Here is a 25767-nt window from a genome sequence, read left to right on the forward strand (position 1 = left end):
TTACTGCTGAGCCTGGCCACGCGGTTACTGCTGAGCCTGGCCACGCGGTTACTTCTGGCCACGCGGTTACTGCTGAGCCTGGCCACGCGGTTACTGCTGAGCCTGGCCACGCGGTTACTGCTGAGCCTGGCCACGCGGTTACTGCTGAGCCTGCAGTATAGCTCGCTCACTGACAAAATACCTGGAAAAATTCTACGTAATACACTTGAGACCATGGCCACTAGACCCATATATGTAGGGCTAACCGTAGCCTATTCTGAGACCATGGCCACTAGATCCATATATGTAGGCATAACTGTAGCCTATTCTGAGACCATGGCCACTAGACCCAAATATGTAGGGCTAAACGTAGCCTATTCTGAGACCATGGCCACTAGACAGATACAGTACATAACCAAAAGTATATGGACACCTGCTCGTTGAACATCTCATTCCAAAATCATGGGCATTAATATGGAGTTTCTCCCCCTTTTGATGCTGAAACAGCCTCCACTCTTCTGGGAAGGCCTTCCACTAGATGTTGGAACATTGCTGCGGGGACTTGCTTCCATTCAGCCACAAGAGCATTAGTGAGGTCGGGCACTGATGTTGGGGGACTAGGCCTGGCTCGCAGTCGGCGTTCTAATTCATCCAAAAGGTGTTCGATGGGGTTTATGTCAGCGCTGCGTGTAGACCAGTCAAGTTCTTCCACACCGATCGACAAACCATTTCTGTATGGACCTCGCTTTACACAGGAGCATTGTCATGCTGAAACAGGAAAGGGCCTTCCCCAAGCTGTTGCCACAAAGTTGGAATGGTCTATAATGTCAATGTAGCATTAAGATTTCCCTTCACGGAAACTAAGGGGCCTAGCCCAAACCATGAAACACAGCCCCAGACCATTGTTCCTCCTCCACCAAACTTCACAGAGTGCACTGCATTGGGGCAAGTAGCGTTCTCCTGGCACCCGCCAAACAGATTCGTCTGTCAGACTGCCAGAAGGTAAAGCGTGATTCATCACTACAGAGTCCAATGGCAGCAAGCTTTACACCATTCCAGCCAACAATTGGCATTGCTCATGGTGAACAGGCCAAGGATTTCGACTGTGTCAATCACCGCATTCTTATCGGTAGACTCAACAGCCTTGGTTTCTCAAATGACTGCCTCGCCTGGTTCACCAACTACTTCTCAGATAGAGTTCAGTGTGTCAAATCGGAGGGTCTGCTGTCCGGACCTCTGGCAGTCTCTATGGGGGTGCCACAGGGTTCAATTCTTGGGCCACTCTTTTCTCTGTATACATCGATGTCACTCTTGCTGCTGATGATTCTCTGATACACCTCTACGCCGGCAACACCATTCTGTATACCTCTGGACCTTTGGACACTTAACAAACCTCCAGACGAGCTTCAATGCCATTCAACACTCGTTCCGTGGCCTCCAACTGCTCTTCAATGCAAGTAAAACTAAATGTATGCTCTTCAACCGATCGCTAGTCTTGACGGTTCTGACTTAGAATATGTGGACAACTACAAATACCTAGGTGTCTGGTTAGACTGTAAACTCTCCTTCCAGACTCACATTAAGCATATCCAATCCAAAATTAAATCTAGAATCGGCTTCCTATTTCGCAACAAAGCATCCTTCACTCATGCTGCCAAACATACCCTCGTAAAATTGACTATCCTACCGATCCTTGCCTTCGGCGATGTCATTTACAAAATAGCCTCCAACATTCTACTCAGAAAATTGGATGTAGTCTATCACAGTGCCATCCGTTTTGTCACAAAAGTCCCGTATACTACCCACCACTGCAACCTGTATACTCTCGTTGGCTGGCCCTCGCTTCATATTCATCGCCAAACCCATTGGCTCCAGGTCATCTAAGTCTTTGCTAGGTAAAGCCCCGCCTTATCTCAGCTCACTAGTCACCATAGCAGCACCCACCCGTAGCACACGCTCCAGCAGGTATATTTCACTGGTCACCCCCAAAGCCAACTCCTCTTTGGCTGCTTTTTCTTCCAGTTCACTGCTGCCAATGATGGGGGAAAAAATGCAGAAATCACTGAAGCTGGAGCCTTATCTCCCTCACTAACTTTAAGCATCAGCTGTCAGAGCAGCTTACCGATCATTGCACCTGTACATAGCCCACCTGTAAATAGCCAACCCAACTACCTCATCCCCATATTGTTATTTATTTTTTTGCTCCTTTGCACACCAGTATCTCTACTTGCACCATTCATCTGCACTAGAGGTCGACCGATTTTAATTAGGACCGATTTTCAAGTTTTCGTAACAATCGGTAATCGGCATTTTTGGACACCGATTATGGCCGATTACATTGCACTCCACGAGGAGACTGCGTGGCAGGCTGACTAGCTGTTATGCGAGTGCAGCAAGGAGCCATGGTAAGGTGCTAGCTAGCATTAAACGTATCTTATGAAAAACAATCAATCTTAACATAATCACTAGTTAACTACACATGGTTGATGATATTACTAGTTTATCTAGCTTGTCCTGCGTTGCATATAATCGATGTTGCCTGTTAATTTATCATTGAATCACAGCCTACTTCACCAAACGGGTGATTTAACAAGCGTGAAAAAAGCACTGTCGTTGCACCAATGTGTACCTAACCATAAACATCAACGCCTTTCTTAAAATCAATACACAAGTATATATTTTTAAACCTGCATATTTAGTTAATATTGCCTGCTAACATGAATTTCTTTTAACTAGGGAAATTGTGTCACTTCTCTTGCGTTCTGTGCAACAGAGTCAGGGTATATGCAGCAGTTTGGGCCGCCTGGCTCGTTGCAAACTGTGTGAAGAACATTTCTTCCTAACAAAGACAGCCAACTTCGTCAAACGGGGGATGATTTAACAAAAGCGCATTTGCGAAAAAAGCATTGTCGTTGCACCAATGTGTACCTAACCAAAAACATCAATGCCTTTCTTAAAATCAATACACAGAAGTAGATTTTTTTTAAACCTGCATATTTAGTTAAAAGAAATTTCATGTTAGCAGGCAATATTAAACTAGGGAAATTGTGTCACTTCTCTTACGTTCATTGCACGCAGAGTCAGGGTATATGCAACAGTTTGGGCCACCTGGCTCGTTTTGAACTAATTTGACTGAATTTTACGTAATTATGACATAACATTGAAGGTTGTGCAATGTAACAGCAATATTTAGACTTATGGATGCCACCTGTTAGATAAAATACGGAACGGTTCCGTATTTCACTGAAAGAATAAACGTTTAAGTGTTCCCTTTATTTTTTTGAGCAGTGTATATATACTGCTCAAAACAATAAAGGGAACACTTAAACAACACAATGTAACTCCAAGTCAATCACACTTCTGTGAAATCAAACTGTCCACTTAGGAAGCAACACTGATTGACAATAAATTTCACTTGCTGTTGTGCAAATGGAATAGACAAAAGGTGGAAATTATAGGCAATTAGCAAGACACGCCCAATAAAGGAGTGGTTCTGCAGGTGGTGACCACAGACCACTTCTCAGTTCCTATGCTTCCTGGCTGATGTTTTGGTCACTTTTGAATGCTGGCGGTGCTTTCACTCTAGTGGTAGCATGAGACGGAGTCTACAACCCACACAAGTGGCTCAGGTAGTGCTGCTCATCCAGGATGGCACATCAATGCGAGCTGTGGCAAGAAGGTTTGCTGTGTCTGTCAGCGTAGTGTCCAGAGCATGGAGGCGCTACCAGGAGACAGGCCAGTACATCAGGAGACGTGGAGGAGGCCGTAGGAGGGCAACAACCCAGCAGCAGGACCGCTACCTCCGCCTTTGTGCAAGGAGGAGCAGGTGGAGCACTGCCAGAGCCATGCAAAATGACCTCCAGCAGGCCACACATGTGCATGTGTCTGCTCAAACGGTCAGAAACAGACTCCATGAGGGTGGTATGAGGGCCCGACGTCCACAGGTGGGGGTTGTGTCAGAGAACACCAAGATTGGCAAATTCGCCACCTGCGCCCTGTGCTCTTCACAGATGAAAGCAGGGTCACACTGAGCACATGTGACAGACGTGACAGAGTCTGGAGACGCCGTGGAGAACGTTTTGCTGCCTGCAACATCCTCCAGCATGACCGGTTTGGCGATGGGTCAGTCATGGTGTGGGGTGGCATTTCTTTGGGGGGCCGCACAGCCCTCCATTTGCTCGCCAGAGGTAGCCTGACTGCCATTAGGTACCGAGATGAGATCCTCAGACCCCTTGTGAGACCATATGCTGGTGCGGTTGGCCCTGGGTTCCTCCTAATGCAAGACAATGCTAGACCTCATGTGGCTGGAGTGTGTCAGCAGTCCCTGCAAGAGGAAGGCATTGATGCTATGGACTGGCCCACCCGTTCCCCAGACCTGAATCCAATTGAGCATATCTGGGACATCATGTCTCGCTCCATCTACCAACGCCACGTTGCACCACAGACTGTCCAGGAGTTGGTGGATGCTTTAGTCCAGGTCTGGGAGGAGATCCCTCAGGAGACCATCCGCCACCTCATCAGGAGCATGCCCAGGTGTTGTAGGGAGGTCATACAGGCACGTGGAGGCCACACACACTACTGAGCCTCATTTTGACTTGTTTTAAGGACATTACATCAAAGTTGGATCAGCCTGTAGTGTGGTTTTCCACTTTAATTTTGAGTGTGACTCCAAATCCAGACCTCCATGGGTTGATAAATTTGATTTCCATTGATAATTTTTGTGTGATTTTGTTGTCAGCACATTCAACTATGTAAAGAAAAAAGTATTTAATAAGAATATTTCATTCATTCAGATCTAGGATGTGTTATTTTAGTGTTCCCTTTATTTTTTTGAGCAGTGTGTGTATATATATATATAAAAATCGTCCGATTAATCGGTATAAACTTTTTTTGGTCCTCCAATAATCAGTATCGACGTTGAAAAATCATAAATCGGTCGACCTCTATTCTGCACATCTATCACTCCAGTGTTTAACTGCTAAATTGTAATTCTTTTTCCACTATAGCCTATTTATTGCCTTACCTCCCTAATCTAACTACATTTGCACACACTATATAGACTTTTCTATTGTGTTATTAACTGTACGTTTGTTTATCCCATGTGTAACTCTGTTGTTTGTGTCGCACTGCTTTGATCTATCTTGGCCAGGTCGCAGTTGTAAATGAGAACTTGTTCTCAACTGGCCTACCTGGTTAAATAAAGGTGAAATAAAATAAAAAATCTTAGGCTTGTGTGTGCGGCTGCTCAGGCGTTGAAACCCATTTCATGAAGCTCCAGATGAAGTTCTTGTGCTGACGTTGCTTTAAGAGGCAGTTTTGAACTTGGTAGTGAGTGTTGCAACCGAGGACAGACTATTTTTACATGCTACGTGCTTCAGCACTCGGCAGTCCCGTTCTGTGAGCTTGTGTGGCCTACCACTTCGCGGCTGAGCCGTTGTTGAGTCTTGACATTTCCATTTCCACCATATAACAGCACTTAGTTGACCAGGGCAGCAATTTGATGAACTGACTTGTTGGAAAGGTGGCATCCTATGACGGTGCCACGTTGAAAGTCACTGACCTCTGCAGTGAGGCCATTCTTCTGCCATTTGTTTCTCTTCACTAATTTGAAGTGGTGTCCACATACTATTGTGTGTATATATAGTGTACATGTCGGGCCAAAAGCAGCCTATTCGGAGACCATGGCCGCTCGACACATAGGGCCAACAGTAGCCCATTTCAGGCCATTTCCAAAACCAAGGCAATATTAGCAGAGGCAACATGTTCAAACAAGACATTGCTCTTTTGCAGCCCCAACCAGCAACTCGACAAACAAAGAACATTTTGAGAAAATGTGACAGAATAATTACATTAGAGCACTGAGCTACATTATGACTCATATTTGTGTTTCCTTTGTGTCTTGGGTGCATCCCAAATGGCACTGGTCTGAAGTAATGCAGTATACAGGGAATAGGGTGCCATTTGGGACGCATATTAGTTTCAGACGGGATTAAGGGGATGAGGAGGAGAGGGACATTTTACAGAACCAGCTCAAATTTGTTTACATCTCTGTTACTGAGCATTTCTCCTTTGTCAAGATAATCCATCCACCTGACAGGTGTAGCATATCAAGAATCTGATTAAACAGCGTGATCATTACACAGGTGTACTTTGTGCTGGGGACAATAAAAGGCCACTAAAATGTGCAGTTTTGTCGCACAACACAATGTCACAGATGTCTTAAGTTTTGAAGGAGCGTGCATTTGACATGCTGACTGCAGGAATGTCCACCAGAGCTGTTTCTCTATCATAAGCCTTCTCCAACGTTGTTTTAGAGAATTTGGTGGTACGTCCAACCAGCCTCACAACCACAAACCACGTGTAACCACGCCAGCCCTGGACCTCCACATCCAGCTTCTTCACCTGCAGGATCATCTGAGACCAGCCACCCAGACAGCTGATGAAACAGGAGTATTTCTGTCTGTAACAAAACCCTTTTGAGGGGGAAAAACGAATTCTGATTGGCTGTGCCTGGCTCCCCCTGCCCAGTCATGTGAAATCCATAGATTACGGCCTAATGAACTTATTTCAATTGACTGATTTCCTTATATGAACGGTAACTCAGTTAAATCTTTGAAATTGTTGCATGTTGAGTTTATATTTTTGTACATTATAATAACAACCAATACAGAGAGTGAGAACCTCAGGAGGACTGTTTTAATTTCCCCTTTAACTGTGGCACTTGCAGATGGGAGATCAATCAAATGTATTTATAAAGCCCTTTTTACATCAGCAGATGTCACAAAGTGCTATACAGAAACCCAGCCTAAAACCACAAACAGCAAGCAATGCAGATGTAGAAGCACGGTGGCTAGGAAAAACTCCCTAGAAAGGCAATAACCTAGGAAGAAACCTAGAGAGGAACCAGGCAGAGAGGGAGAGACACACACAAGTTAGGTGAACAGGTCATGGTTCTATAGCCGCAGGCAGGACATTTGAACCTGGAGCAGCAGCATCACGAGTGGCAGCTGCAACATTTTCTCTGTCTCTAATGTATTGTGTCCTGCTATCAATAGGGAATATATAACTAATATATGCATCACTGGCTTGTGTCATTCAGACCCATATGATGCCATCAACCACAGCTAGAAGGGACCCAGACTGAAAAAGGTCTCTGCAGTTTTATATACAATACTTAATGACATTAACTCATTATCTGCGACAGCCTTACAAGAGATGTGCAACGAGGCATGTTGTCACACATACTGCGTGTATATAAAAAAGAAACCAGATTATGAAGATTTAATTTAAAGACTACCAATAGAGCAGAAGTGTGACAAGGATCCAATATATAATTGTCTCTACGCTACAACACAGAGTAAGGCGGAGTCCCATGTAGAGTCAGGCTGTGTGTCCCTGTTCCCTATATAGTGCCCTATTGGCCCTGAGCAAAAGTAGTGCACTATATAGGAAATAGGGTTCCATTTGGGACACGGCCTACGTCTTGATAGTAAACAATTTGCCAAAAGGAGGATTCTAATCAGTCTGTCCTTTTGGCAGTGAATGGTCTCTTCCTGTTGACATTGCTCAAGCAGATCGACAGCTTGACAGAGACAAAGCCTCCTATTTGTAAATGGAAGACTCTTGATGGACGGAGGCTGCCTGTCATGTTTTCAGATTAGTACCAACACCGCCCTGGGTACACAGGGCTTAACTACGGCTTCCTCACTCCTCTACATCTGGCCTCCTGACAGCACCTCCCAGCCTGATTGGTCTGGCCCTGAGGATCACCAGCCCTAATGGGTAGCGGCAGGTTGTGGAGGCGCTAACGGCTGGTTGTGCAGGAGCTAGCAGGCGGGTTGTGGAGGAGCTAGCGGCTGGTTGTGGAGGAGCTAGCGGCTGGTTGTGGAGGCGCTAACGGCTGGTTGTGCAGGAGCTAGCGGCTGGGTTGTGGAGGCGCTAGTTGTAGAGGCGCTAGTTGTGGATGCGCTAGCGGCTGGTTGTGCAGGAGCTACGCTGCAGGCTGTGGAGGAGCTACGCGGCTGGTTGTGGAGGAGCTACGCGGCAGGTTGTGGAGGAGCTACGCGGCAGGTTGTGGAGGAGCTAGCGGCTGGTTGTGGAGGAGCTAGCGGCTGTTTAAGGAGCTACGCGGCAGGTTGTGGAGGTAGCTACGCGGCAGGTTGTGGAAGAGCTAGCGGCAGTTTGTGGAGTGGAAGGTTGTGGAGGAGCTACGCGGCAGGTTGTGGAGTGGAAGGTTGTGGAAGAGCTAGCGGCAGGTTGTGGAGTGGAAGGTTGTGGAGGAGCTACGCGGCAGGTTGTGGAGGAGCTACGCGGCTGGTTGTGGAGCCAGAGGGCCTTGCACACGTAGATAGACACTACAAAATGGAGAGAGCAGCTCAGCTGGCACTGAGGAAGGAAACACTGAGTCTTGCAGGGTTTAAATCATTCACATTGGCAATGTCACTGACTTAAATTGAGTGAGAGGTGGAGGGGACTGACAACTATAAAAAGCTTTTTCTTTGGGTTTTAATTTTAATACTCTACTGTTCCAGTTCCCGATTGCTTTGATAATCCCCAAGCAGTGGTTTAATTTCAGTTTGAGTCAGTTAAATTAGAATTCTGATCATGAATTCATTGGAGAGTTCTCCAAAAAACGATTGGCATTGTTCTAAATCTAAAGGTCTGCGGTAGTTTGAATGTAATTGACTCTGGCAGACAGTTCATAGGCATAAAACACTGTCATGTCAGAATGCAGGAGACAGTCTTGACCCACTGTGGGTTGGGCTCAGTAGGATATATTGTACTATTGCATTCCCCTCTTCTGTCAGAGTAGATTTGCATTCAGTAGATGAGCTGCTAGGGAACCTGGGTTCAAATACTATTTGACATTTTAAAAATACTTTAGGGCTGATCCCAGTTAGTTGAATGGTCGATTGTTTGGTCGATAGGCTGTTGGTCGACCGAGAATTTTGTAGTCGATCAATTGCAACAAAAAAAGTTGTTTTATTGCATGTCTTGATTGATGCCTGTCTCAGTAGACTTATTCATTGCAGAGGCCGCAGGGATGCCTCACCAGTAGTACATTTACCGTTAATTACCGTAACTTCTAATCTACAATGTTTGTTTGGTTACTGTAATTTCTGTTAATGCATTCAATAATAATACTATTAGTCTCTTAATGTTGTCATTGTCGGAGTGGACACGTGGTTTGCAGAGTGCACAACCGAGGCTACACTTGTGAGAAACAAGTTTTGATTTATTTCCTTCTGTCTACGAGTTGTCAATTTATTCATTGTGTTTTGTTTGGAGCGCTCCTGTCAATGTTGAGTAACGACACGCACCTGATTACGCATAGAAGTAGGCCTAAGCTACCTGGCCTGCGAGCAAATGTAGGCTTATAAATGTTCCCATTTGGGGGATCTGATAGTATTTCTGATTGTCTTAACTCACCACCACTAATGAGCTGTGGAGCTTCTCAAAAATCTTTCCAGGTTTCTCCCTTTCGATAACCACTCCTTATGAAAGGGAGAAAAAAATGTTGTATTCTGATCCGGTGGTAACATCATAAAATAGGCCTACCTGATTACTACTTATCCTTGGATCAAATAGCCTACAACTGTGTCTGTCCAGAGCTCACTGGCACAGAACTCTGAGGGGACAGAATATTTTATACAATGTTGCAAGTTTATTAGCATGAGCTTCTGGCTGGACCAAGTTGATACAGTGTTTCAAGTTCCTTGCATACAGGCCATGTGTAGCCAAGGTGATTTGTTTTTATCGTGATATTTTCTACCTGCATGCAGGCTGCAATGTTTTTATTTGTTGGCTTTATGTAGTCTATTTTTATATACAATACCAATCAAAAGTTTGGACACCTACTCATTCAAGGGTTTTCTTTATTTTTACTATTTTCTACATTGTAGAATAATAGAAGAATGTTGTGGTAGCCACGCTGGTTAAGTATGCCTTGAATTCTAAATACCAGCAAAGCACCATCACACCACCTCCTCCATGCTTCACGGTGGGAACAACACATGCGGAGATCATCCGTTCACCTACTCTGCGTCTCACGAAGACACGGCGGTTGGAACCAAAAATCGCCAATTTGGACTCCAGAACAAAGGACAAATTTCCACTGGTCTAATGTCCATTGGTCGTGTTTCTTGGCCCATGCAAGTCTCTTCTTCTTATTGGGGTCCTGTAGTTTATTTTGCAGCAATTTGACCATGAAGGCTGGATTCACGCAATCTCCTCTGAACAGTTGATTTTGAGATGTCTGTTACTTGATCTCTGTAAAGCATTTATTTGGGCTGACTTATGAATTTACTGACCTTCATGTCTTAACTTTTTAGTGACAGGGCAGTATTCGGAAATTCAGATGAATGACGTGCCCAAAGTATACTGCCTGTTACTCAGGGCCAGAAGGTAGGATAAGCATATACTTGGTAGAATTGGATAGAAAACACTCTGAAGCTTATGAAACTGTTAAAATAATGTCTGTGTGTATTACACAACTGATATGGCAGTCGAAAACCCGAGGACAATCCATCCAGGAAGTGGATTTTTTTTGGTGTGAGTGGTTTTCCATTGAATGCCTATTGACTATGTAATTGGTTAGGGCCCAGATTGCAGTTCCTATGGCTTCCAATAGATGTCAACAGTCTTTAGACATGGTTTCAGGCTTGTTTTCTGAAAAGCGACGGTGAAAAATACCTTTTGGTTAGAGGACTGGGGAAGCATGCAGTACTGGTTTGCGCACGTGACTGTGTGTGCGCCCTTCATTCTTCTTCCTTTCTATTGAATACGCTATTGTCCGGTTGAAATATTATCGATAATTTAGATAATTGACACCCTAACGATTAGTTATAAACAATGTTTGACATGTTTCGACGAACTTTACCCTTCTGATTGCAACCATATGAAGATCTTCAAAGGTAAGTGATTCATTTATTGCTATTTCTGACTTTCGTGACTCATCTGCTTGGTTGGAAAATGTTTGTATGCTTTTGTGTGCGGGGCGCTGTCCTCAGATAATCACATGTTATGCTTTCGCCGTAAAGCCTTTTTGTAATCTGACAAAGCGGCTGGATTAACAAGAAGTTAATCTTTTTAACCGATGTATAACACTTGTTTTTTCATGAATGTTTATTATTACTATTTCTGTAATTTGAATTTGGCGCTCTGCAATTTCACCGGATGTTGTCGAGGTGGGTTGCTAGCGGCAGGCCTGCGCCAGAAAGGTTAAAGTAATGATGGACTGTCATTTCTCTTTGCTTATTTGAGCTGTTCTTGCCATAATATGGACTTAGCCCTATTTGGTAAAATACCACCTTCTGTATACTGTACCAACCCTACCTTGTTACAACACAACTGATTGGCTCAAACGCATTAAGAAGAAAATAAATTACACAAATTAACTTTTAAGAAGGCACACCTGTTAATTGAAATGCATTCCAGGTGACTACCTCATGAAGCTGGTTGAGAGAAAGCCAAGAATGTGAAAGCTGTCATCAAGGCAAAGGGTGGCTACTTAGAAGAATCTCTAATGTAAAAGATGTAACACTTTTTTTGGTTATTACATGATTCCATATGTGTTATTTCATAGTTTTGATGTCTTCACTTTTATTCTACAATGTAGAAAATAGTAAAAATAAAGCGTGTCAATTGTTGACTGGTAATGTAGTTGGGAATGGCAATAAAGTACATTTTTATTTAGATAAAATCATTTGTGATTAATGAAAATTATAAGCTACCAAGGCTTTATTATAAAATAAATGAAATTGTTGTGGAGCAATGTGCATATGAGTATCATAACTGGCACTCAGATTGGTAGAAATAGTAAGATAAATTGGCACTCCAAATGGAAAAGGTTGCCGACCCCTGGTGTAGCCTATTACTGGCAACTTCGGGAGCGTAATGGCAGAAGCGGGAGGAGGAAGGTCGAGAACAGTTAAAAAAAAAAAAATTGTGGTTAGGCTATCTTGATCTCTGGCTCCCTCGAGTCATTTGTGTCTCAATTATTTAATCACAGTGTGCTTAAAGCATCAGACAAGCTCAGTAGTCTACATATAGTTGATTTTATTAAAACACACAGGGTGTGCCTATATTTATGGAAAAATACACGTTTTAAAATTTCGACCAGTCAATTGGTCGAATAAAGACTACTCGTAAAATACTTTGAGCATTTACTCTAGCCTGCCTTGAGTGACAGGTGGACAAGATTTGCCGTTTTGGGACAATTCATTTGGTCCATTTAAGCCAGGCAAGCTCAACCAAGCCCAGATAGGTATTTAGAAATTAATTAAAATAGTATTTGAACCTAGGTCTGTCTGCTAAATGGACCAGGTAACCTCAAGTGTAGTGGATTTCTTGACCGTCAGATAAGGTTAGAAAACGATAGTCTGACGCTCTTGAATGGCTTTTCATCAGATATGTGCATGCTTGGCTTAGCCTAGACAGTAAGCAGCTGGATGCTGCCTAAAGACCATCACAAGTGGATAAGGATCTTGTTAGGTGTTCATACCACTCACCTCAGAATTGAAAGGAATTTGTAGGATTAGAAATGTTAGAAGTGATAGAAAGCAGAAATGATAGGATCTCAATGCCACTCACACACTGCAAAGGAAAACTATTCCTTTCTCGACGCTGGGTCTAGGCTACACTAGCTGATTTGTAGAAAGACTGTGCTCTCTGGGGAACTTAGCCGGGGTGATTTATACCCTGCTGCTGCTGAATGAAGATTATAGGAGATCTGCTCTCTGTCAGGACCAATTGAGAGGGCTGATTTGTCAAATGCAAAAGTAGAAATGAAGGAAAAGGAAACCGCACACTGCTCTCGATAGTATCACCGATATTTAATAAGCTTACGTATCGGCCACACGGCCTTCGTCAGAGCTTTTGCAAAAGTAGCAATTTGGGTCAGAAATGTTGTTAGTCAGATCAGGAAAACTGAGTTTGTGTGTGTCCCAAATTGCACCCTATTCCCTACATAGTGCACTACTTTTGACCACAGCCTTAAAGGGAATATGGTGCCATTTGGGACGCGGCCTATAACAGGCCTGGGCAATTATTTTCCATGGAGGGCCACATTAGAATACATTTTTGCCATCATGGGCCAGGATCATATTACAGGATTATGCATAATGTGTATGACTGTGTTAACAGATATATCTACTGTAAATCACATCCAGATATGCTACTTATTTTACTTTTTTAACATGCACAGAAATAAACCAATCCATGTTCTCCTTTTGGTAGGTATTTTCGTTATGAAACATGCAATGAACTACACATAGGGAAAACAACACTGTCCATTCAGCACCACGGACAGAACTCTTGTTAACGGGATGCTCAAAAACAGAGAGCTCAACATTACATTTAAACTACTCAGTGTAAGGAGTGAAGTTTCTGATGGGCATTGACTAGAGCAGTGAAGTCAGTTTCTGACGTCGGTATGTGCAGGAGTGCTGAGAGTCAGTAAGAGAAGATCTGTGCCTTGACTTGTTATATTTCATCATTGAAATATACATAGGTTGACCCAAACAGTACAAACCTCTTCTGAGCATGACTCCTAATCTTTGGAACGTTTTGTTCACCGAGAGATGCATAGAACCTCGTCAGTGACATTGTTTTGAAGAGTTCTCCAATCACTGCATCAGACTGAAGATCGATAAGCTCAAGTTGCAGGTCAGTGGGAGCGTTATCCACATTGAAGGTGAAAGGAGAGGAAACCAACAGCATGTCATTTTCCAACACTTTGAAGTCCTCTAAACAACAAGAAAACTCACAGTTCAAAGCACGCAGCAGCGATGTATACTTCTCCCGCTGGTCATCTGATAGGGAACAGCCTACTAGTGTCGGAAGGTGGGTGAGATTGTTGGCTTCTACTTGACGGGTCAGGAGGAGTAATTTTCCCTTGAAGGCTTTGACAAGGCTGTACATCTGATGTGCAAAAAGGCCCTTCCCTTGTAGTTTGGAATTTAGTTAATAATGATGTCCACGGTGAAGGCAAAATGAGCCAACCATTCTTTGTCTTGCAGTTGAGGGAAATCCACATTTTCCTTTCTTTTGCAAAAACTCAGCAATCTCCGACTTCAGGTCCCACACCCTTTAAAGCACCTTCTCCAAACTCAGCCATGTCACGTTTGCGTGGTGGGGGAGATCTGCATGACCCGACTCTGTCTCTTCCAACAGTGGGACAAACTGCCTGTGGTTTAAAGATTTTGCTCTTATGAAGTTTACCACTTTAGTGACTGTATCCACAACATGGCTCATTTTCAGAACACATTTACAGAGCACCTCCTGATGAATAATGCAATGCAGGAAAATTATTTTCTGATCTGGGTTCAGCTCCGCTACTTGATCTTGTATTCTTTTCAAAAGGCCAACGTTTTTTCCTCTCAAGTTTTGGCGCCCATCAGTGGTCACACTGGATAACTTTTCAAAACTCAGTCCCAGCTTTGCCACACACTTATTAACCTCCTCCAATAAATATTTCGCTGTGGTTGTGCTCTTCATTGACTGCACTGAAGCAAGCTCCTCTGAAATTCTGGGGTTATGCCTCGTAAGAATATCAACAACTACGCCATGTCACGTGCCTCACTGCTCTCATCCAGGGCCAGGGAGAAATAGGTGAATTTCTTTTATCTTGTCTTTCAACTGTCGTTCCATATTCTCTGTGATGTCCTCAACACGATGTGTTACTGTTCGCCTTGACAGAGAAACATTTTCAAACAGCTCTTTGTTTTCAGGGCAAAGTATTGGTGCAGAGTCAATTAAACATTCTTTAATGAATTCCTCCTCAGCCAATGGCTTGCTATAATTAGCAATTTTGTGGGACAGTACATAGCTAGCGCTCGCAATTCCGTCGTTTGCTGAATGCAGTTTAGTGAAAATTCCTTTTGAAAATATTTAGATGTCCACTCTTGCTGGAACACCCTACATTCATTATCTACTTTTCTTTGATATCTTTGGAAAAACTACTTTTTGCGCAATTTCTAGCTAGCTATTATTTGTAACTGTGACGTGTGTGTGTCAGCCACTGTCTGTCCTCTTGCAGTTGTTATTTATACGTGCCTTCAAAATAAATGTCCCACAAGCGGTGGGAGTTAAATCATTACACAAAGGTGAGTATTCATTGGGCTTTTAATTTGAATAACGAATTCATTTTTCAAATCTTTACTATCGCAAATTCTTTGATCTGAGTATGATTCCGCGGGTCGTATTGAATCAGGTCGCGGGACACATATGGCCCCCGTGCCGGTCTTTGCTCAGGCCTGGACTATAAGAATGCAGGCAAATATGAGAATTTGGGCAAATAAAAAAAATAGATTGCTATATTGTTTAGCTACGATACAATTACATTTCGATGGGATTCATGAATATCTGGTTGCTAACATTTATCAGAAACGGAATGGGACATATCCTACTACTTAAAATAAACACTGTCTCCTGTCCTTGGTCTTTTAAACCTCGCCAGCCAATTTAAAATAAATGTTCCCTTCTCCTTATCGTTTGTCTTAATCTTAGCTTGTTCAACCCCACTTGTCACTCGTGATAGCTCCAGTCCCCCCTCCCCCCCTTCTCCATCCTCACTTCTGCATTCACAGTGTGACTCACACCTGATGATGTCACACCGTCTCAGTTGCCATGGCAGTCGTTATGGCAACCGCAGCAGCCTTTCAGAGTTTCAGTTGAGTAGCCCTCCAAAGGGATGTGATGTCAGTCAAGGGTTAGTATTGATAGGTTTACTTTAATGAGTTGCTTCCCTTGAACATGCAGGGTATTGTGGACACTTATTACTCATTGGTGGAAAAAATAACCAATTGTCATACTTGAGTAAAAGTAAAGATAACTTAATAAAAAATGCTTCAAGTGAAAGTCACCCAGTAAAATACTACTTGAGTAAAAGTCTTAAAGTATTTGTTTTAAAATATACTTAAATATCAAAAGTAAAAGTATAAATAATTTCAAATTTGTTATATTAAGCAATTTTTATGTATTTATTACGAGTAGCCTCCACACTCCAGCACTCAGACATAATTGACAAATAATGTATTTGTTTCATGAGTCCTCCAGATCAGAAGCAGTAAGGATGACCAGGGATATTCTCTTAAGTGTGTGAATTGCACCATTTTCCTGTCCTGCTAAGCACGTATGGCGTAAAAAGTACATTTATTTTCTTTAGGGGTGTAGTGGAGTAAAAGTTGTGAAGAATATAAATAGTAATGTACAAATACCCAAAACACTACTTAATTAGTACTTTAAAGTATTTTTACATAAAATGCTTTACTCCACTGTTAATAATATTCAATTATTAATGGGCCACCAGTCCAGTTATTGGACAAAATGGTCTTCCAAGAAGACCTGACTTCTGACTTATTAACTCTAGAAGACTACAATTAGAGTAATACAGTTATTAATCTGAAGATGTGGATTTGTTGGAGTTCTTTATGTATTTACTCAATCATCATTTAATAACACTCATCAAAATATTTACAAACATGATGAAAATGATCATGAAATAGAAGGGAAGGCCTGGAGATCCTGAGCAGGACATTTTATTAAACTCAGTCTGTAATCAAAATCTGTTGTGGCTTCTTGATTGTTCAGGCCACATGGAGGATAACAATGGAAAAAGATGGATGTTTTATTTTATTTTATTTTATTTCACCTTTATTTAACCAGGTAGGCTAGTTGAGAACAAGTTCTCATTTGCAACTGCGACCTGGCCAAGATAAAGCATAGCAGTGTGAACAGACAACAACACAGAGTTACACATGGAGTAAACAATAAACAAGTCAATAACATGGTAGGAAAAAGAGAATCTATATACAATGTGTGCAAAAGGCATGAGGTAGGCAATAAATCGAATAATTACAATTTAGCAGATTAACACTGGAGTGATAAATCATCAGATGATCATGTGCAAGAAGAGATACTGGTGTGCAAAAGAGCAGAAAAGTAAATAAATAAAAGCAGTATGGGGGTGAGGTAGGTAAATTGGGTGGGTAGTTTACAGATGGACTATGTACAGCTGCAGCGATCGGTTAGCTGCTCGGATAGCAGATTTTTTAAGTTGTTGAGGGAGATAAAAGTCTCCAACTTCAGAGATTTTTGCAATTCGTTCCAGTCGCAGGCAGCAGAGAACTGGAAGGAAAGGCGTCCAAATGAGGTTTTGGCTTTAGGGATGATCAGTGAGATACACCTGCTGGAGCGCGTGCTACGGGTGGGTGTAGCCATCGTGACCAGTGAACTGAGATAAGGCGGCACTTTACCTAGCATAGCCTTGTAGATGACCTGGAGCCAGTGGGTCTGACGACGAACATGTAGCGAGGGCCAGCCGACTAGGGCATACAGGTCGCAGTGGTGGGTCGTATAAGGTGCTTTAGTAACAAAACGGATGGCACTGTGATAAACTGCATCCAGTTTGCTAAGTAGAGTATTGGAAGCTATTTTGTAGATGACATCGCCGAAGTCGAGGATTGGTAGGATAGTCAGTTTTACTAGGGTAAGTTTGGCGGCGTGAGTGAAGGAGGCTTTGTTCCGGAATAGAAAGCCGACTCTAGATTTGATTTTGGATTGGAGATGTTTGATATGAGTCTGGAAGGAGAGTTTGCAGTCTAGCCAGACACCTAGGTACTTATAGATGTCCACATATTCTAGGTCGGAACCGTCCAGGGTGGTGATGCTAGTCGGGCGTGCGGGTGCAGGCAGCGAGCGGTTGAAAAGCATGCATTTGGTTTTACTAGCATTTAAGAGCAGTTGGAGGCCACGGAAGGAGTGTTGTATGGCATTGAAGCTCATTTGGAGGTTAGATAGCACAGTGTCCAGGGAAGGGCCGGAAGTATACAGAATGGTGTCGTCTGCGTAGAGGTGGATCAGGGAATCGCCCGCAGCAAGAGCAACATCATTGATGTATACAGAGAAAAGAGTCGGCCCGAGAATTGAACCCTGTGGTACCCCCATAGAGACTGCCAGAGGACCGGACAACATGCCCTCCGATTTGACACACTGAACTCTGTCTGCAAAGTAGTTGGTGAACCAGGCAAGGCAGTCATTAGAAAAACCGAGGCTATTGAGTCTGCCGATAAGAATATGGTGATTGACAGAGTCGAAAGCCTTGGCCAGGTCGATGAAGACGGCTGCACAGTAATGTCTTTTATCGATGGCGGTTATGATATCGTTTAGTACCTTGAGCGTGGCTGAGGTGCACCCGTGACCGGCTCGGAAACCGGATTGCACAGCGGAGAAGGTACGGTGGGATTCGAGATGGTCAGTGATCTGTTTGTTGACTTGGCTTTCGAAGACCTTAGCTAGGCAGGGCAGGATGGATATAGGTCTGTAACAGTTTGGGTCCAGGGTGTCTCCCCCTTTGAAGAGGGGGATGACAGCGGCAGCTTTCCAATCCTTGGGGATCTCAGATGATACGAAGGAGAGGTTGAACAGGCTGGTAATAGGGGGTGCGACAATGGCGGTGGACAGTTTCAGAAATAGGGGGTCCAGATTGTCAAGCCCAGCTGATTTGTATGGGTCCAGGTTTTCCAGCTCTTTCAGAACATCTGCTATCTGGATATGGGTAAAGGAGAAGCTGGGGACGCTTGGGCGAGTAGCAGCGGGCCGGGCGGGGCTGCTGGCCAAGGTTGGAGTCGCCAGGTGGAAGGCATGGCCAGCCATTGAGAAATGTTTGTTGAAGTTTTCGATTATCACGGACTTAACACGGTCACCATTGATATCTAGCCTCAGTGCAGTGGGCAGCTGGGAGGAGGTGCTCTTGTTTTCCATGGACTTTACAGTATCCCAGAACTTTTTGGAGTTAGAGCTACAGGATGCAAATTTCTGCTTGAAAAAGCTGGCCTTTGCTTTCCTGACTGACTGCGTGTATTGGTTCCTGACTTCCCTGAACAGTTGCATATCACGGGGGCTCTTCGATGCTATCGCAGTTCGCCACAGGATGTTTTTGTGCTGGTCGAGGGCAGTCAGGTCTGGAGTGAACCAAGGGCTATATCTGTTCTTGGTTCTGCATGTTTTGAACGGAGCATGCTTGTCTAATATGGTGAGGAAGTAACTTTTAAAGAATGACCAGGCATCCTCAACTGACGGGATGAGGTCAATATCCTTCCAGGGTACCCGGGCCAGGTCGATTAGAAAGGCCTGCTCGCAGAAGTGTTTCAGGGAGCGTTTGACAGTGATGAGGGATGGTCGTTTGACCATGGACCCGTGGCGGATACAGGCAATGAGGCAGTGATCGCTGAGATTTTGATTGAAGACAGCAGAGGTGTATTTGGAGGGCAAGTTGGTCAGGATAATGTCTATTAGGGTGCCCATGTTTACGGATTTGGGGTTGTACCTGGTGGGTTCCTTGATGATTTGTGTGAGATTGAGGGCATCAAGCTTAGATTGTAGGACTGCCGGGGTGTTAAGCATATCCCAGTTTAGGTCACCTAACAGAACAAACTCTGAAGCTAGATGGGGAGCGATCAATTCACAGATGGTGTCCAGGGCACAGCTGGGAGCTGAGGGGGGTCGGTAGCAGGCGGCAACAGTGAGAGACTTATTTCTGGAGAGATTAATTTTTAAAATTAGAAGTTCAAACTGTTTGGGCATAGACTTGGAAAGTATGACAGAACTTTGCAGGCTATCTCTGCAGTAGATTGCAACTCCTCCCCCTTTGGCAGTTCTATCTTGACGGAAAGTGTTATAGTTGGGTATGGAAATCTCAGAGTTTTTGGTGGCCTTCCTAAGCCAGGATTCAGACACGGCAAGGACATCAGGGTTGGCAGAGTGTGCTAAAGCGGTGAGTAAGGCAAACTTAGGCAGGAGGCTTCTGATGTTGACATGCATGAGGCCAAGGCTTTTTCGATCACAGAAGTCAACAAATGAGGGTGACTGGGGACATGCAGGGCCTGGGTTTACCTCCACATCACCCGAGGAACAGAGGAGCAGTAGGATGAGGGTGCGGCTAAAGGCTATCAAAACTGGTCGCCTAGAGCGTTGGGGACAAGGAATAAAGGAGCAGATTTATGGGCGTGGTAGAATAGATTCTGGGCATAATGTGCAGACCAGGGTATGGTGGGGCACGGGTACAGCGGAGGCAAGCCCAGGCACTGGGTGATGATAAGAGAGGTTGTATCTCTGGACATGCTGGTCTCAATGGGTGAGGTCATCGCATGTGTGGGGGGTGGGACAAAGGAGGTATCAGAGGTACGGAGAGTGGAACTACGGGGTCCATTGCAAACCAAAACAATGATAACTAGCCTGAACAACAGTATGCAAGGCATATTGATATTTGAGAGAGACATACAATAAGGCATAAGGTGATTGCAGGTCATGATTGGGAGAGCTAGCTAAAACAGCAGGTCAGATAACAGCAGCTAGTCGGCTAACACAGCAACAGAAGGTAAAAATGGCGACGACTGGGCAGAGAGGGTCGGATTAACTACACACAGATCCTGAGTTAAGGCACAGAGCCGACAGATAAAACACAAATAAACAGAATGGAGTACCGTGAATTAATGGACAGTCAAGCAGGCATAAGCTATGTAGCCAAGTGATCATAGTGTCCAGGGGCCAGCCGTAGATGAAGTAGTGAGGCCTCCACTAAGCTAGCCCGCGGCGTTTAAAGTTAGTAGCCCGGGGGGGTGGTCTACTCAGACGGAGGGGGTCTGCTCAGACGGAGGCCGGTTGAGGGCACAGCGGATGGGGTATTTGTCTGCAGACCAGACGTGGTCGTGTCGACAGAGAATCCAAGCCGGATGGCGGTGGCGAAAGAGAGGTTGTGAGTTGTAGAATTGTGTTTGCTAACTGGTGCTAGCTTCGTGATTCAGACAGCTAGTCATGGGTAGCAAGCTAGCAGAAGATGGAGGTCTGTTTTTAGCCACGCCGTGCAATTCCGTCGGTAGATTAGTGGGGTTCCGTGTGGTAGAGGGGACCAATCCAGTTGTCAAAATAGTTATAGTGGCCTAAGAAGATTGTTCGATAGACCTGTTCAGATAGCAGCCGATATGCTCAAGACAGCTAACGATTAGCGGGCCGCAGTTAGTATATGGACGTTCAGGTTACGTCGCGATGGAGGGGCCGGTTGAAATACTCCCTCGGGCAGATAACGTCGGTATCCCAGTCGTGAAGGCCCGGTGGGGCTCCGCATCGGCAGTAAAACGGGTCCGGATAGGTGATTGTAGCCCAGGAGTGGCTGATGGCACTCTTCAGCTGGCTAGCTCCGGGATAATTGGTGTTTGCTCCGGAATTGATGTTAGCCGATAGTCACTCGGATAGCAGCTAGTTAGCTGCAAGATCCAGGTGTAAATGTCCAGAGCTTGAGGTAAAAATCCGGGGATATGGAGAGAAAAATAGGTCTGGTATGCTCTGGTCTGAGTCGCGTTGTACAAAACTGGCAATAGTTTTCCGAGCTAAAGGATAGCTGATGAGCGCTAGCTGTGGTTAGCTGAACTATTAACGTTAGCTTCTAACGTTAGCTTGTGAGCTGGCTAACTTCTGGTTAGCTTGTTAGCTTCTGTTGTAGATTTCGGATACGAGGTGAATAATACTTTTGAGGAAGAAAAAAAACAGATCCGCACCACATTTGGTGAGGTGGGTTGCAGGAGAGTGTTTTGAAGTTGAGTTTTTTAAGAAGAAAATAATATATATATAAAAAAGATATGCGAAGAAAAATATATATACACGGGACAAGACGAGGACAATGGACATCTGACTGCTACGCCATCTTGGAAAACTTGTGTGTGTGTGCTTTCTGGTTGAGTTGGGTGGTTCCTCCTTCAGGTTGCTCCTGAGTTAGTGTCCTTATGCTTGTTGCTCTTCTCTGTTGACTCCTTGCGTGAGTTGCAGAGGCTGTGCTCTAAATGTCGACTCTTTCTTTCCTTGTAGAAGGTTATCTGAAGTGTACCGTTCAGGCTACACTAGCTCTTAAGTCTTCTGAATTCTTCTGAGACTGTTTAGTACCAATTTCTGTACTGGATTACAGGTTCTATTCCCTAAAAGATACTTCCCCAAAGTTATCAGTTACCAGTTCTGGTAATTAAAGGCAAAGGTCCAGGGTCTGTGGTCGGGCTGCTGGAGATGGAGGTTTTTCTCCCTCCTTCGGGTCCAGAGTTCAGCGAGGGGAGCAGTACTTTTCTAGTCCTGCTAGGTCACATGGTGTCGAGAGCCATTTTTACCACCCATTGTCTTGGAGGTACAGAAGATATTTTGGGGGGGAGAACCTATTTGGTTATTAAGGTCAGTTCAACATATGACATTCAAACAACACTTCGCTACAAATATTGACCAGTCCCTCCAGGATTCTGCATAATATGCATAATATGGTTCAATCAAGCCACACGTCAACAAATGTTTTCCCTCGTCAGTGCATTTTCGAGACAAATTGGACAAACATCTCAAATTGCCATGCAAAATGTAATAATTGCTGTGGGAAAATCAAGCATTTTTGCCCTCAAATATCACAGAAAATCCCAGCAAAATCCTGGAGGGACTGGTTTACAGACCATTGGCAGGCGGAGACAGAAAGGGCCGTGGCTGGTTGTAAGCATTCCTCTATCATCCCTTTTAAGTCTAGCCCAGGTGACACCTGTCCCACACACAAAGACTAGGTCTGCGTCCCAAATAGCACACTATTGCCTATATAAAAAGTAGGGCACTATATAGGAAATAAGGTGCCATTCGGCACACAGCTTAACAGTCTGGGGAAAGCGTTATTCAGTTGGTTAAGGACTTTTCCAGGTGTTTACTCTGTTAGGCAGGCTTACTCGGCATGATAACAGACACACAACGCAGCAGGACTCAGGAGCCTTGGGCAGACTGACTCACTCACTATTTTGGTCTGTCAGTTAAGGGGTATTATTCCATGTGAATGTGACCTAGCTGACTGCTCTCTCCTTTAACGCATCCCACCTTCACCCCACTGCACACAACCATATATCAGACAGCTGTTCACAACCTTGGCCCAACTGGCTCCAAAACATTATCAAACGGCAGCGTAAAAGTAGGTTAGGCTTCCGGGCTTCATCTGTTCATGTCAGAATGAAGGATTTCCACCTGGAACAGCGTGCTCATCCATGGGAGCCTAAACCTGCAGTATTATTTCAAACTTCAGATAATAATCTAAAGACTTTGAAGTCAGAGGAGGTTTGTTTCTATGACAACCATAGACTTGGTACAGTGAGGAACTAAAGTGACTGAGATTCCTGATTTTCAGTTAGAGGCAGTGAAGTAGATATTGTCTTCTGAAACTAGTGCTCTTAAACGACACCCCTATTCCCTATTTAGTCCACCGTTTTTGACCAGGGGAAGGGGGATGCCTAGTCAGTTGTACAACTGAATGCCTTCAACTGAAATGTGTCTTCCACATTTAACCCAATCCCTCTGAATCAGAGAGGTGCGGGGCCTACCTTAATCGACATCCACGTCTTCGGCACCCGGGTAACAGTGGGTTAACTGCATTGCTCAGGGGCATAATGACATATTTTTACCTTGTCAGTTTGGGGTTATGATCTAGCAACCTTTCGGTTAATAGCCCAACCACTGGGCTACCTGCCGCCCTAGTGCCCATATCTAATCAGATTAGCTGTAGCTTGGTGTGTGGTAGAGATGGTGACTATATTAGATGTACATTCAGGTGACTATGATTTATTATGATATTTTCTCCCTTTTCTCTTTCTCACTCGCTCTTTCGTTGTCACCTCAGGCTCCCTGATAATAGCTAGGCTGTAAGACTTAATGCCTGCGTAATGAGTTGAGTTCTCTGCTGTCACGTCCAATTTGTGTGGAAGCCTGAGTGGTGGTTATTATCTTATAGACCAGTGCTTTGATTTTACATTTACATTTGATTTGCATTTTTACATTTTAAATTATATCACGATGAAGTAATGTGTCTGCTGATGTTGATATTAACACTGACGGTCAGGAAGAGAGAGGCTTGCCTTTTTTCACTTTTGGTGGAGGGGTACTGGAGTTCAAAAAATAAACGGTGTGAAATCCAGTAATGGATGTGAAAACTAATGTTAGTCTGTCTGTCTGTCTTTTCACAGGGTCTTCTTCAGTATGCCCACGTAGCCTGGACTGTGCCCGAGCGAGGAGGCATTTCTGCCAGCCGGGTAGCTCACACTGTGGCCCCTGCCTCACCCCGCTGGTAGAGAACTCACATGGCAGATGCATAGTGAAGAGGAGGGCCAGTCACGCCCCTCATTTTGGTCAGTTTACTTACCCTTACTAATGTATTGCTGTTGGTTTTCTACTGCTAGTGTAGGAACATTAAAGCCACACATGTTCAATGTAATCTCGACAACCCAGAACCAAATGTTGTGTGAGCTACTCAATTAGGTTCTGGGTGGAGGATGGGGAGGAGTTGTACTAGTGCAGAATCAGGGTGCATCCTCTTCGGCAGCCCCAGTGACACAACCAGCGCACAGAAAGAATTGTTTCATTTTAGTTGTCATATCCCACCATCTCCCAACAGATGTAACATTTTAATGTTCTCGTAGTTACAGGAGACAAGTTTAATGTGAAAAGGAGTTTACTGTGCTCCATTTTAATGTTCTCGTAGTTACAGGAGACAAGTTTAATGTGAAAAGGAGTTTACTGTGCTCCATTTTAATGTTCTCGTAGTTACAGGAGACTAGTTTAATGTGAAAAGGAGTTTACGGTGCTCCATTTTAATGTTCTCGTAGTTACAGGAGACTAGTTTAATGTGAAAAGGAGTTTACTGTGCTCCATTTTAATGTTCTCGTAGTTACAGGAGACTAGTTTAATGTGAAAAGGAGTTTACTGTGCTCCATTTTAATGTTCTCGTAGTTACAGGAGACTAGTTTAATGTGAAAAGGAGATTACGGTGCTCCATTTTAATGGCAGGATGCTATTAGGTTTAGTCTCTCCCTTCCAGTCCCCAACAGTCTCTGACTTTAACGAGTGTTAATTCTGCTGCTAGGTGATGCGTCATCAGGGGAATGAGAGATGATCGCTCAGGAAAAAGGTCCGTTTCGAGAGAGTTAGAGCAATGAAATAGATTCATATGGTTTTCGCCAAAATGAGAATGGATTAGTTTCATAAAGTGGTACCGATACAAAACAATTGTCACTAAAACCCTAAAGAGAAATCTTAAATGTAGTCATAGTTCCTCCACTGGAAGGGACACACCATCACGACCATACATAAAGAAAGAAAGATTAGTGTTTGAATGAAATGCAGTACCCCGTTGATGAAAGACTGAAACGGAAATAGATTTCGATTAGGGATCATTTCACCTGATTCACCATCTGTGTGAGATGCATGGCTGTCTGGCCTGGACCCAGTTGCCTAAAAGTATCTTAAGGCTATGTTCATCGTTAGAACCTTCAGAAGGAATGTGGCAATGCCTTCAAATACTAAATTGCCCATTTCTTTGCATAACAATCCAAGGATATAAAACCATAGGGTTCAAATGAAAACTGAGATGACTGTATTAAAATATATATATATACAGTATAGACTTCATAGACCTATATATTTGAATGATATTGAAATCAATTTCATGTTAATTCAATTGAGTTTTATTTCACTATTTGTATGCTACTGTTTCAATATATTGCAGCCTAACTTGCAATGATGTGCCAAATCTTGATTTAGGGTATTATTATAGGGTAAACATTAGAATAAGCCACCTCAATATTTGTAGCCTTTAGGTGATAGGCTAAAATCTCTCTATGAGCTGATCTGTCGTCATTGTAATGTTAAGGTCAGATTGGAAATGGAGAACGCTGATCTGAGAGCAGTGCTTCCTTTCTTTTGATCCTATCCGTATTGTAACGTGTGTTTTGGTAA

At 43.9% G+C, this 25767-nt stretch overlaps 1 protein-coding gene across 1 annotated transcript in view; it reads left to right on the forward strand.

Moving 5' to 3' along the window:
* The window catches only part of LOC129826690 (neural proliferation differentiation and control protein 1-like), a 47660-nt gene that overhangs the window by 6122 nt on the left and 15771 nt on the right, over nt 1-25767 (forward strand). The window contains exon 2 of the mRNA XM_055887696.1: nt 24000-24161. Within this exon, the coding sequence (XP_055743671.1) occupies nt 24000-24161 (162 nt within the window). The remainder of the gene's footprint in view (nt 1-23999; nt 24162-25767) is intronic.

The sequence above is a fragment of the Salvelinus fontinalis genome, chromosome 28, assembly GCF_029448725.1.
Source record: "Salvelinus fontinalis isolate EN_2023a chromosome 28, ASM2944872v1, whole genome shotgun sequence".
Lineage (NCBI taxonomy): Eukaryota > Metazoa > Chordata > Actinopteri > Salmoniformes > Salmonidae > Salvelinus > Salvelinus fontinalis.